This window comes from Stylophora pistillata, chromosome 11 (assembly GCF_964205215.1).
Source record: "Stylophora pistillata chromosome 11, jaStyPist1.2, whole genome shotgun sequence".
NCBI lineage: Eukaryota > Metazoa > Cnidaria > Anthozoa > Scleractinia > Pocilloporidae > Stylophora > Stylophora pistillata.
Genome location: NC_142529.1, coordinates 3132702 through 3147500, shown reverse-complemented (window position 1 = coordinate 3147500; position 14799 = coordinate 3132702). Strand labels below are relative to the sequence as shown.

Here is a 14799-nt window from a genome sequence, read left to right as displayed (position 1 = left end):
ATGTGAATTATTGAAATGAAAATCAGAATCTTGCACCTTGAATGTTGAAAATTATGAAAATTCTTTGAATTTTAAGGCAGAATTTATTGTTTCAAAAAACTCACTTTATGGGGAATCTGGTTAATCTTTGAGACAGAACTGTCCACCTGAAAGAAAGGAGAGAAGAGAACCAAATGAAATCAAAATCACCCTTGAATCAAATCTAAACAACATGAGAATAAAGTAAATCATTCCCAATCTAAGGAGCGCCTGGTTGTAGACAAATTCTCCCTGTTGGTACCATATGAAAACGTACAGAGAAGAGTGTGGAGAATATAAGTATTTAATACATCCATTTTGAAATCACTGGTCATCCCTGTAATCTGATTGGCTGTAATTGGTGCGATTTAATCACGAATTGTACCATTTTTTTGCCCGAAATCGCATCATTTTACGCTTGACTGAGTCTTTGACTCATGATGTCAGTCTTTCTGTTTTGCATACAAAATAAGATGTAAAAGCATTTCTGGTTGCACTTTTTAACAAATCAGCTCAGTACTGCATTGATAAAATATTTGAATTGACCAAGTCCTGTGTTTGGGCAATTTCAAAATGGTTGTAATAAAGTGGTAATTGAACCTCATGTCATGCAATTTTGGTCTGAAATAATACTTGTGATTTCAAATCGAACTTGAGCTGCGTGCTTGTTCAATTTTGAAATCACGCATATGATTTCAGCCCAAACTGCACTCCACTCAGTTCAATTACCATTATTAATCATGGGGCAAAAGAGAATTTATTTAATGATGCACATTCCAGAAACAATTGTGACACCTTAAGAAGGAACAGTAGGTAATTAATGGCTAATAAAGTTCAAAATTCAGAGCATGTAATTTGATTACGGATGTGTTGTGAGTTTGACCTTCAATAACCATTCAACGCATCTAACCAACCACAACAAAGGAAATTTATACCAAGTAAAAGTTAGAGAATGTTCACATCAGACAGGATTGTTTTAACAATGTTTTAAACTTTTCTTAACAAACAGGTGTCTGCTATACACCACAAGACCTGATCCCTCTTAAGCTGTGCCCTTCTGAGCAGTGTAGAGATTGGCAATGATAACATAGTTATCGCTTGATCAACAAACAAATTTCTTTTGTGCCAGAGGGTGCAATAAAAATTATCCATTGTTTAATGATCAAAACACCTTACAGTTACTTCTTGTTGACAAGACCCCTTCTAAACACTTCAATGTTGATAAATATCCATGAGAAACTGGAACATTTTGATTTTCTGACTTCAGTTTACCTTTTCAGTCATTCTGCCTCTAAAACCATTGATGACACCAACACCATTCTCAGTACTGGGAGGAGGTATCTTTCGTGTGTTTCCTTGGAGAATAACAAATTATTGGTTCATTGTATGCCATCCATTTCAATTTTTCCCAACACTATTACCCCATGGTTTATTTTTGACTCTTTCAATGGTGTTTATCTTCTTATCAAGCTCAGGGTAGTTTTGCAAATCTTCAAAACAAGTGTGTACATTGGTTACAAAAAGTGTGAATGTTACAGTTAAACTTCTCTGATCTGGACCTTGGTTATCCAGATTTTTTTATTACCCAGAGTTGCTTCTCTGGTCCCATTCGTCTATGTTTTTAGTTAGCTTTAGTGAGAAAGCTCTAAAGTGAATAGAGAACTTAATAAGTAGAAAATGTTTTTGAGATGCAGATTGCAACTGGAAAAAGAATAAATTAAACTAATTCTGGTGCACTTTGATGTCAAAGTATTGACCAAAGGTCGTCAGTTTAGCATTTTAAACCAAATTGTGTTGACTAAAATGGTGAAGTGAACAGCAAGAATGAAAACCCTTTAACTTACAGTTACTGTCTGCCTCTCAAAAGCATTTCTGCTTGACCTCAAGCTCCCTGATAACTTATGTGTAACTCCTTCAGGCAAATTTAACAGTTTTTAAACAACGATTTGGGAATGCGTTTTAATTCAAGGCATGCATATTGATTAAGGGAATAGATATGTATACTCTTTAAAGTTATTCAGTTTTATTTTTTGCATACAATTATAATCATATTGTCTGGAATGAATGAAAATAGAGGTTCAACGAACTGTATTCTTTAAATAAACCTCACCAGTTTTGTCAGACCAAAGGTGAATTGTTCCTGGTGATGACAGAGACTGCTGTCTCCTTGTCACACTTAACGGTGATTGGTATGGACTGGATAACAAAGGAGAGCTTTGCCCTAAAAAAAAAAAGAAAAAAACACTTAATTCATTTGATAACCTGAATGAATGAATGAATGAATGAATGAAAAACTTTATTTAAGTGTCTATGTTTTTAGCTATAAGCTAATGGGGGACACTAAAAAATTTAAAAGTCAAATACATTTACATAATTATGTAGATAATAGTTATTTACAGTAGATAATTAAAAAGATCATATAGTTATTTAGTTAAGTTTTAAATTTCAACGAGAGTTGAAAGGTCGACTTTTCTTATGTTCTTCGTGAACGAATTTAGAGTTTCTATTGTTCTTAGGTGTGATAGAATGAATATATGAAGTTCATATATTTTGAACTGCGGTATTAGATACGTATGATGCATGATCCTTGCAGTAGATAGCGCTATTTATGCAATAGCGAAAATCAGACCTGAAAAAAATCAGGCCTGTACGGGACTCGAACCACTGACCTCTGCGATACTAGTGCAGCGCTCTACCAATTGAGCAGTTCAAAATATATGAACTTCATATATTCATTCTATCTCATTTATCACTTTCACGGGTTTATTACGAATCAACTTAACGGCCTGCTCCCATTTGGCTTGTTAGCTCAATTGGTAGAGCGTTGCACTAGTATCGCAGAGGTCAGTGGTTCGAGTCCCGTACAGGCCTGATTTTTTTCAGGTCTGATTTTCGCTATTGCATAAATAGCGCTATCTACTGCAAGGATCGTGCATCATACGTATCTAATACCACAGTTCAAAATATATGAACTTCATATATTCATTCTATCTCATTCATTACTTTCACGGGTTTATTACGAATCAACTTAACGGCCTGCTCCCAGTTGGCTTGTTAGCTCAATTGGTAGAGCGCTGCACTAGTATCACAGAGGTCAGTGGTTCGATTCCCGTACAGGCCTGATTTTTTTCAGGTCTGATTTTCGCTATTGCATAAATAGCACTATCTACTGCGAGGATAGTGCATCATACGTTCTTAGGTGTCTTGGTAACTTCAACCAGATGAGAGGTCCCATATATTTAATAGAATTCCTACCGAATCTTACAGTTCTGAATCTTGGGAGTTCGAAGTCACTGTTCCGTTAATTATACTGGGTGTTCTTTATATTAAATAAGTCAGAAAAGTCTTTACAAAGATGTTCAAATCAAAGTTGGCACAAATGCTAAGTTATTGTCATTTGGTCGTATTTTACTTCAAACAACTCAATCCTGCAAATTAACATGGATTAGGGGGTGTAACTGTACTTACAATTTACTTCATTGATTCTGTGAAAAAGGTTTAATCCTTTCACTACTTAAATCTGATTAGAAATCCTCTTAACTATCTGCCATATAATTCTTATGATTTCTGTTTGAAGATTTTGGTACTAATAATCAACTAATAATCAACTAATAATCCCCTTATTGATATTTTTCTTCATTCTCATCACTTGTCTGTTTGATATAATCATAGTATGTATCATCATAAAGCAGATGCTTTATCAGATTAAAAAAAAAAAAAAATTATTTTTATAGGATTACACAATTACTAGTGAACCAGTAGTTTCCATTGTGGTCCTTGCAAACAAATGAAACAAATGATCTAAATTGAACATAACATCATTAAGAGAACCCCAACCGGCCGGAGGCAAACTAGTTGGCTATTTACAAGCGTGGCCAAGGATCTGAACACGGGGCTACCGTGAAACAAATCTAGTGGTCAGGGTGGGACTCGAACCCGGGAGCGGCAGATTATGAGTCTGACACTCTAACCACTCGGCCACACTGCCTCCCCCAATTATAGTGGCCACATGTAACTAGTCATGTTATAAAAGCAATAGGACACAACTTTTCCAGGTTCTATTTAACAATTATTTGCTGCAGGCGAGGTGAATATTGTTGAATGATCCCCGAGATGAGGTCGAGGGGATTATTCCACAATTTTCACCGAACCTGAGGTGAATTATTGTTTTAGTATAATTTCAGAGCTGAGCAACAGAGAAATTTCTAAAATCATAACATTTTAGTAACATTTATTAACATTTCATTTTAACATTTTTATATAAACTGCGTGGAGCAGTTTATATAGCGTCATATAATGAACCGCTTGACCAATCAGATTGCTGGAAACTCTTTTCTCAGCTCTGAAATTATACTAAAATGTGATAAAGCCATTTGGGATGTTGGGAGAACACTCAAAAAGCTTTTAAATCAATCACCTTAATGCCCGTGACTCATAGGCTTTCCTTGTTTTCTCCCAATTTCCTGCGTGGCTTTATCAGGTTATAGAGCCTGGAAAAATGTGTTCTATTGCTTACACAATATTGTAAGGAAAAATTCTGAATTCAGTTGGTCACTTATGGGAGTTAACCTTTTATCTCCCAAGATCTGATTGCTAACTCTCCCCTCTGGCTGCTACATATTTCTTTGTAAGTTAGTAACAAGAATTTGGTGTTAGATCAAGATAACAACCTCTACCAAATAAGTTTGAGTATTCTCATTACCTGTTTGCTGGATAATGTAATGATATTCTTGGGAGAAGTTACATGTTAATCATTGAGTTAAAGGGTTAAGGTGAAGCTATGCCACCATTCAGATACTTCAATTGGTCCAGTTGAAATTTTTGGTCTTGTTGCATGGAATTGCATCTGTAGCAATAGGATTAATGTAGGGATTGTTTTATGTCAGGTGATCTTACTGCAAAAAGGTCAAGTGTGTGCAACAACCAAGCAATGTCATAACAACACGAGCTCTGATTATATATGCATTGAGTTCTGAGGTAAGCCTCTTGTGTCTTGTTGTTTGTAATCTTGTGGCTCGTTACAGCATCTGCACACCTTTAATTTGCTGGGTACTGTTTCCCAGTCATGCCTCAAACTACTACCCACCTGTGTGTCCATTAGTGTGTCCATTGATAAGAGCTGGGCCAAGCACTTTAGGGTCCAACACAGGTTGTTGAAGATGAGTTTGTAAAGAAACCTCCCCTGACAGTTTGTGAGTGAGAGATTCAATCAAAGACAGACATTCTGTGAATATATTTGTCCAATTGTCTGGCCGACCACCTGAGAGAAAACATTTATTATTACTACCATGACCATCTTAAAGGCTCCAATATCAAGAGATACTTACCCTCTACAACCTTTGTTTAGTAAGGGCTTGTAGCTAAGAAATTTGGCCGCCTGCTGAAATTTCAAGTGAGGTGGCTCAAAGATATCATTCCATATTAAATGCTTGCAAGTGCATAACCTCAAAAGTGCACAGCTGATGAATGCTGCTTTTTCATTCTGGCAAATTTCACTGGTGGCCACGTTAGCAACAACCCTGATAATGTGCCTATTGATCAGTGATAACTTACTGGAAATTCTGAAAACTCTGAACAAAGAAAATAATTTAAGAATGTGATTGCATTGCAAAGAACAAGCTAACCATACATGAGAAAACTTAACTTGAAGTAGTAACAGTGATAAGTTTGTGCTTTTCTGGTTTTCTTATATATGATGATATGCTAGAAATGGTTCATCATGACACACCCTTTCACTCCCAATGTCTTGATGAAATTTCTCCTTGTTATCTGCCATATATTTCTTACAACATTTGTTTGGGAAATTTGGTGATGGATCAAATGATCCCCTAGTTAACATTTTTCACTATTCTCATCAGACAGGCAGTGTGGCCAAGTGGTCAGCGTGTCGGGCTCACAATCCGCCACTCCCGGGTTTGAGTCCCACCCTGACCACTACCTGGATTTGTTTCATGGTAGCTCCAAGTTCAAATCCTCTGCCATGCTTGGTTGAGAATCCCAACTGGTTTGCCTTCGGCCAGTTGGGATTCTTAATAATGTTATTTTCAATTTGAATTATTTGCTTCAGTTGTTTGGTGGAAAACCTGTAAACTAGCTTTTCAGCTAAGTGTTTCTACCCACATTAAATAAAGACTATTATTTATTATTTTATCATTATTGATTAGGAGAAATTATGTCTTGGTCACTCATGGGGGTTAAAGTTTTAAGGTGGTTGTGATTTATTTTTTAGTTTGACAGAAATGTGGAGTATGGAACCAAACTGAATTATGAACATGCAGTGGAATATAAAATTCCCATCTTGCACTAGAAGGGCAGATGTTGAAATAAATCTCACTTGGTTGGCTAAGAGAGAAAATCTGCTTTCTTCTTGTCAAGCTGAACTGAGACAAATGTACCAGGTCAAAAAAAGCAAGATACTGTGGAAGAAAGAGAATAAAAAAAAATTAATCTAAAAAATTTGGAGAAAAATATTTAATATGTGTCATGAATTTGATCAGGAGTCATTGGGAAAGTTATAAATGCTAGATGTGTATTCTAGAACTCTTAGAAGCAGGAAAATTGTATCCACTCAGTTGCATGTTCAGTGTTTAACCATTTGACCCCTGTAAGTGACAAGCATCTTATTTCTCCATAATAGTCCATTTTACAGTTGTGTGCTTGGTTGCCAAGCCTTTGAACAGGAGTGAGGCTAAAGGTGACCTTGTTATGATACAAACCTTGCTGCTTTTCAAATGTAAATCAGTTTGTTATCATGCTAACTAGATACTGGTCTCTATCATAACAAGGTCACCTTTAGCCTCACTCTGAATCAAAAGCTTGGCAACTAAGTACACAACTGTAAAATGGCCTATTATGATACCACTCCTGAATCAAGTACTCAATTGCTAAACAAATTCTTGTTGTAAGCATCTTAGGAAATGCATAGTGAACAGTAGGGAGAATATGCATACTGATGTAAGAGTGTAAACAGTTAAATTTACCTTTAATAACGGGATTGTTTTATTCTTGATCACAACACAAAGACTTTGGTCCTGTTGATAACTAAGTGAATACTCCACTGGGAATCTGTATATCTGAAATTAATTTTATTCAATGAGATCACACAAATTTATCGGTATGCGTATGTTATGCATTGTTATCATGCCTCGTTACCTACATTATAATTTACATATTTACCTGTGTTTGGAAAAGGACAAGAAGTTTGTTACCAAAGGTCCAAACAAACAAAATTAATGACCCAGTTGTCACAAGGCGCCAAAACTGGAAAAAGTCCAGAAGGCCTGATATGGAGTTGAGAGGTGTCACATTTCTGCAAAGTAGGTTTAATAGATGATATGATCATGGAAAATAGAAACTCTGGTAAATAGAACCTTGAGCATTTTTCTAGAATGCTGTTTATATAAAACAAACATTCAAATGTACCTGTCCAAAGAGATATCCAGGACATTGGCTATAGCATCTCTTGGAATATTACCTGTGATTCAGTAAATAGAAGGATACCAGTGAGATCAATAACAACATAAAGAGAGAAATGCAAGCACTAATAAGTTAGTTCAATTCCTTTCCAAATGCGATTGCTTTGAAAGCTTTGGGTAAATATCTTTCTCACCGAGTGATTTCAAGATACAGTTGTAACAGAAGAAAGCTTACTATGGACTATGACAAACAACAAATAGGGAATTAATTTGAATATATCAACAAAGTTGAAATGGTAAATTGGCCACCGTTACGATTATAAAAGCTGACATTTAGAGCGTCAGCCCTTCGTCGGCGCGAATAGAGGAATTGTGGAGAAAATGGAGCTACGTTATTGGTGGGAACATGGCAACGAGAAAAACATGAATAAATTAGTGGAATGAAAAGCATTGGTTGATACCTGTGGGATTTAGACTGCCGGTTTGTAAGATGAGCTTTTGTTCAAGAGTTCTATGGCTTTCCGTGCTACCTAAGTGTAAGGAAAGACCGCAGATTGCCATATGTTGCTTAGAATGATTAGGTAAATTAAAATGTCTCGCGACTGGTTTCGATGTGTCCTTGCCATTCCTCTCCAAGTCGTGAAGATGTTCTCGGAATCGGTCACCTAGTCTTCTGCCTGTTTCGCCGATGTAGATCTTTTCGCAATAAGTGCAAGTTATGCAATATATTGCATTGGCGGAGGTGCACATGAAGTGAATGATGATCTTAATGGATCGTTTGGGTCCTGGTATTTTCTCAGTGTTGTGAACGAAAGGACATGTTTCGCATCGTGCACAAGTGCATTTAAAAGTGCCTGGTTGGTCATTAGTCTGAAAAGAACTTCTGACCAAAAAATTGCCTTTGTTTTTGTTATGTTTGAATGAAATGAGCGGAGGCTGCGAAAAGATAGTGCTTGTCTCTGGATCGTTTTGAAGTAATTTAAAGTTTTTAAGAATGATGGATTTAACTGAGTGGTTGTGAGGGTGAAACATGAAAGTGAATGGAATGCGGTCAGAATCTTCCTTTTGTGACATTCGTAGTGCTGAATGTCGATCAATAAGTTGGGTGCGGTGGTAACCCGCTTGAACGACAGAATCAGGGTTACCACATTTATCAAAAAACTGGTACATTGACTCTGATTTGTGGTGGAAATCAGAGTCATCACTACATAAATGACAAAGTCTTAGAAACTGAGAAAAAGGAATGGAACTCTTAACGTGAGATGGATGCGAAGATGAATACAAGTAATTATGCGAATCTGTAGGTTTGTAATACACACTAGTGCATAAACCGTTGCCTTCAGTTGAAACTTTGATGTCTAAAAAGGATAAAGAATTGTAAGAAATTTCCCAGGTATATTTCAGAGCCGGGTGAAAGGAATTGACTGCGGTTATGAATTGAGTCAGCTCCTCTCTGGTAGAGGAGGTGGCACCGATACAGTCGTCGATGTAGCGACCGGAGAGTTCAGGTTTGTAGCCATTGTATTGGCTGAAAAATTGATGTTTGACAAACCTACAAAAAGATTGGCATAGCTAGGTCCCATTTTGGTACCGATGGCTACACCATTGGTTTGTTTGAAAAAGTTGTCCCTGAATGAAAAGCAATTGAGTGTGAGCACTAGTTCGGCTAAGCGTAGTGATGTTTCAGATTTAGGTTCCTTAACAGTATGTTGATCAAAAAAATGTTTAAGGGCCAAAAGACCTTCGCCATTAGGAATGACAGTGTAAAGAGACGTAATATCCATGGTGAAAAGAAGTTTGTTTTGGCCAAGGAAATTAAAGTCGTGAAAAATTTGAAGAGCGTGTTGGCTGTCTTTACCATCATAATTATATTAAAGACTAATGACTAACCAGGCACTTTTAAATGCACTCGTGCATGATGCAAAATGTGTCCTTTCATTCACAACACTGAGAAAATATCGGGACTCAAATGATCCATTAAGATCACCGATCACTTCACGTGCACCTCCGCCAATGTAATCTATTGCATAACTTGCACTTGTTGCAAAAAGATCTACATCGGCGAAACAGGCAGAAGACTAGGTGACCAATTCCGAGAACACCTTCGCGACGTGGAGAGGAATGACAAGGACACATCGAAACCAGTCGCTAGACATTTCAATTTACCTAATCATTCTAAGCAACATATGGCAATCTGAGGTCTTTCCTTACACTTAGGTAGCATGGAAAGCCGTAGAACTCTTGAACAAAAGCTCATCTTTCAAACCGGCACTCTAAATCTGGTATCAACCAACACTTTTCATTCCACTAATTTATTCATGTTTTTTACATTGCCATGTTCCCACCAATAACGTAGCTCCATTTTCTGCCTTTAAAAGCACACACAACCCACAATTCCCCTATTCGCTCCGACGAAGGTATAACGCTCGAAACGTCAGCTTTTATAATCGTAATGGTGGCCAATTTACCATTTCAACTTTGTTGATATATTCAAATTATTTCGTTACCCCCATCGACGCAGCCCCAAACAGTTTCTTTAGAAACTATCAGCCTTTAAACAAATAAGGAAGATTTTTCTTGGTTTTCAGACATAACTGAAAGAGGGGAAAGCAACTGTGCTGAAGGAAAATTAATTCCAGCTTTTGCACCTTAATTGACAAATCAATGAGTATGCGAAAAGAGAGATTCTTGTGGCAATTTTAGTCATTGTTTAGGAATCAAATTAAATCCAATCATTACTAAAATTTATGTAATATGACTCATGTTGGGAATCAATTTTCCTCTTTTTTTTGAATGATCATTTAGGTAAAGAGAAAAGTTGACATTCTAAGCTTTTAAGTTGGAGAAAACAAACTCCTACCTAAAAAGTAATACAAAAGATAGTACCATCCACATGCCTGTAAAAGACAAAATTTGATAAAAATATCATCAACAATGAACAACATTAACAGACCTTAGAGAAGAAGAATTACTGTTAACACAAAAGAGGACTTTTTCTACATTCAATTACTTTATGGTGTCATCTAAACACAAGAAAGGATGTGGATGAAGGGGAAGGGGGGGAAAGGAAAGAATTCTCTTTCTTACCTTTAAGCAGACAATGATACTCTGTTTTACACATGGTCCTACTGACATCTTTATCCGGAAAAAGACCTTTTGCTGCTTGTAATAAAACAAATAGAATTTTATTAGTGACTGTCTCTTTGACAAATAAAAGGCAGTCAGAGAAATATCACTAATCAATGAGCCATACCACAACACAAACTTTAAGTACCGGTATAATAATAACCTTATTTAATGAGGGAAGCACTTTACAGTCGTTAGACTGAGAAACCTGTGGCCCTCGGAAACCCACCCATCCCACCCCAGGGGAGGACATCTATCACACAGTAATCTCGTGCATGGGAAATCAACGTCTCCTACCCCTAACCCTGCAGGAGACGGGACCTCCATTTATTCATCCCTATCCGAGAAGACTAGAATATCTAACCATTACTTGATGTTATAGAAAGGTAGCATATTCTTCTCAATTATTTTAAGACCTTGAGTGTTGGTCTGGCTGGGGCTCGAACCCTCGACCTCCCGCACAACAGTCCAGCGCTCTATCCAGTGAGCTAATTGGGAGGCGGTTCCTTAATCAAATATTAACACCAAGAAAACTCACCTGAACTTGAGGAAATACAAAATGGAATTCCTTTCTCAAGAAGTAGTTCAGACTTGTATAAAAACCCTAAAATATAAACAGCCAGTAATTTAAGAGGAAACAATACCATACTTGAATTTATCCCTCAAAAAGTGGAGTGCACACATATTCTGTAAGAAGTTTATCATTGTCTCTTTCTGTAACAGAATTTGTCACCTTGAATTTGTTATTTTATTCATTCATTCATCTATTTACATACAAAAAATTAATACTATGCTCACCAACCAGGCTCCAAAAAGAATGCCAAACACAAGATGCTCATTTAAACAATATTCTTCTGATCTATAGGTGTATAGGACCAAAAACGTCAGTGTCACAAATTACAGTTGGCAATAAATAGACAGCACCGTTAAAACAATAAATGCACATGTTGTTATATTAGGAAAAATAATTCCTCTTTTGAACAGAAGTTATAGAGTCCAATCACTAATACTGCCAAAGGCACAGCACATGTATATTTAAGTATTAAATGACTTAAGTTTTTCCTGATTAATTTCAAAACTTAACTTTCATTTGCAAGAAATCAACATGTCTTTCTTACATTTCGCATAATCTGGTTAAAGTATCCTCACTGTCACCAATAATTCCTTGGAAAGACCAGGCAGAAAGGCTCCCACACAATGTGAACAAAAAAATGTGAAACATTCTTGCTGGGTGAAGGGGAAATAACAAGGCTGACATTTGAGTCTGATGTGTAACATCTTTAACTAAAAGAAAAAAATTAAAGGAAAGCGATCAGTGACAATTTAACCCTTTGTCCTTAAGAGTGACTAACATCTAATTTCTCCTTACAACATCACCCCTAAAAAAAAAATTAAGGTCATGAGAATAGAGGAAAGGATCACAAACTGAAGAAGTTCTTATATTGCTAAACAGATTCTCTTAAATGCGAGCGCCTCAGGAAATGTAGAGAGAACGGTATGGGGAATATATATCTTATTAACCAAGCGTGAGGGCCATACTGGGAAAATATCGGCCCGAGGTCTTGACAGTACGGACCGAGCGCAGTGAGGTCCATACAAAAAAGACTGAGGGCCAATATACTTCCAGTATGGTCCCGAGCAAGCTTGGTTAATAAGAGATTTATCATACGACTGAAGTTCAAAGGGACACAATTGCGGTATCATTCGGGACCATTCGGGACAGTGCCTGGTCCAATACTGAGAGAATATTGACCGGCAATAGAGCATTTTGATTGGTTGATTTTAGTTATTGGCCCTCTGACAGCCCGATTCGTGTAATATAAATGCTGATGTTAACAGTGTTAAGGGTTTACCCCTTTTACTCTAAAGGTTTCAGTGCTAATTCTCTTCATCATCTTCCCTAACCCCCCCCCCTCCTCCAGAATTTGGTGTTAGATAAAATGTTTTACCACAATTGGCAATAATGTTGCAATCTGATTGGCTAATCGGCCATTGTCGATGAGAGTATAGACAACGGCGCTTATGTCAACATGTCATGCAATGTGTCACACACTGAAAGAATTGTCAAAATTTATTGCAGACTCACTCTGCTGCACCTTGGGAGTCTACGACATTTAAACTCCTCTGATGATGAATATCCTTGTCAATAAGAGTACAGACCATGCTAAGCCATTGTTGGTTTGTTAAATATACCCTAGTCAATATTTTCTTTATTCTTATCACTTGTCTGATGAATAATACCTTTATGATGTAAGGAGAAATTAATTCTTTGTCAATCCTGGGAGTGAAAGGCTCAAGAGAGCCAAGATCTGATATGAGTCATTTTTTAAATGTAATGCAAGTAAGAGCTCAGCCTTACTAAAAGGAGCCAACATGGTTTTAGCATAAATACTCAATATACTAACCGGTGTTGAACTTGGAATTTGACAGCATCACTACAATACTGATGGCTCCATAAAAACAAGTAAATATCCAAAATGGAAAGCTTAAAACCAGTGATAAGCAACCTGTAAACAATGATTCAAAGGGAGCATAAAATTAATGATAACATTATTTATTAGCTAGGTATACCTGGATCAGGCAGCATTGGTGGTATATACAACAACAAATTAGCTACACCTCCATATGCTATACTTGTTTTCTAAGCATGTAATCAGAAGAAGTTCTACCACTCCCGTAAATTGTAACTCCATCATATAATTAACAATTATTCCACGAGCGCGCATTGGATAGGAGATGATAGATAGCCAACTCGGTGCTACGCACCTCGTTGGCTATAATCATCTCATATCCAACAAGTGCGAGTGGAATAATTGTTTTATTAAAAACTTTAAATTAAATTATTAAATTTTATTAAATTCTTAGCTCCCTTTTAATTTTAAGCTGACATGTACGCTCACCATATTTGTAGATTATGGTATATTGGCTGATATACCATAATGGCTAAGCCAATAAAAAGTCTTTAATTGTATTATCCAATGATCTAGATTTTAATAATATAAGTTATCCCATCCCCATATACAGTGTTTAATCAGGTTTTTTTAATTTCTTTTTCTCAATTTATCCTCCTAGTCTGAGAAAGCCATAACAGGGTAATGAACCTCTCTCCTAAAATCTGAGCAGACACTCTCTCTATTAAGTGTAAATGACTTCCATGTATTCATTATGCAGGGAATCTTAAATTTAATCAATTTAATATCTTCTAGTTCATCATCATTTTCATAATAACAAAGTATGTTTCATCTTAAATTAATTGAATTTGTAAGGATAAGTTACTCTTACTGATAACAAAACAGAATAAATTAACCCAACAGAGTCAGTAAAGAGGTCATATCTATCAGGAGTCCAATATACATTAACTAAAGCATTATCACCCCTAGTATGGTAGTACGTCCACACCTGAAATCCAGTTAAATGGATGAAAAAAATCTACAGATGCTACTGATGAGGAGAATAACAGTGCATGTGGAAGGAAAATCATCAACCATGTGACTGCAGCAAACGTCCTCCACCAAAACTCCTGTGTAAGATGCATGGATAAACAACATATTCCATAATCAATTCTTTGCCTGACAGCCATCTTTTCACTCTACAGTAGAAATACTTAGTTACTGTTTCTACAGTAAATACGTACAGCTTTCTTTTCTATCTACAGTTGATACATTGTAGCTTCATCTACTGTGGACAGCGTAGATGGTTGTAATAACTTTTGCTTGTATAGATAGCTGTATCTACTTCAGAAAGTGTGGATAACTGCTTCTACTACAGACAATGCAGATTGCTGCATCTGTGGTAGACATAGTATAGCATGGTAGTTGACAGTTCGACAGTTTTATCTAAAGCAGAATGTCTTACCCACTGTAGACAGTCTGAGTGTGTTATACATAAAGTAACTGAATGTGGTCATATTCATGAGTGTATTGTAAATGAAATATTCGAAAAAATGACTATAAGTCGTTCCTGTATGAATTATATACCGCTTGGTACAAATGTACACGAATTAGTCTTCACGAGTTAAAGTGAAACTTACCCCTTCTGTAAACCATTTTACTTTAGAAATTTCCGAACGAGGAGGTTCGGAGAAATCTGATGGAACCATCCCTTGTTCAAACTAAATTACAATCTACCAAGTGACCTTAGTTGGCAGGAAACGTTTGCAGAATTAATTCTCTGTAAACTTCAAACCACGCGCCATTTTACCTTCGTCCTGAGTAGCCTAGCCTTAAAGACAGGTAATTTT

The 14799-nt window shown here is 36.5% G+C and overlaps 1 protein-coding gene across 2 annotated transcripts in view; it reads right to left on the bottom strand.

Moving 5' to 3' along the window:
- Positions 1-14775, bottom strand: part of LOC111323049 (nucleoporin NDC1) — a 24957-nt gene extending 10182 nt beyond the window's left edge. Inside the window, exons 1-16 of one of the 2 annotated variants that reach the window (XM_022926326.2) lie at positions 14590-14775; positions 13959-14079; positions 12965-13066; positions 11678-11843; positions 11358-11418; positions 11098-11163; positions 10521-10592; positions 10294-10330; positions 7441-7492; positions 7195-7327; positions 6999-7091; positions 6353-6434; positions 5105-5278; positions 2129-2239; positions 1291-1373; positions 105-146 (exon numbers count right to left, since the gene is read on the bottom strand). In XM_022926326.2, the coding sequence (XP_022782061.2) occupies positions 105-146; positions 1291-1373; positions 2129-2239; positions 5105-5278; positions 6353-6434; positions 6999-7091; positions 7195-7327; positions 7441-7492; positions 10294-10330; positions 10521-10592; positions 11098-11163; positions 11358-11418; positions 11678-11843; positions 12965-13066; positions 13959-14079; positions 14590-14658 (1464 nt within the window). In that variant the 5' untranslated portion in view covers positions 14659-14775. Of the gene's footprint in view, positions 1-104; positions 147-1290; positions 1374-2128; positions 2240-5104; positions 5279-6352; positions 6435-6998; positions 7092-7194; positions 7328-7440; positions 7493-10293; positions 10331-10520; positions 10596-11097; positions 11164-11357; positions 11419-11677; positions 11844-12964; positions 13067-13958; positions 14080-14589 lie in introns of both variants that reach the window. The other variant, XM_022926325.2, reaches the window with a different exon arrangement.
- Positions 14776-14799: the final 24 nt, after the last annotated feature.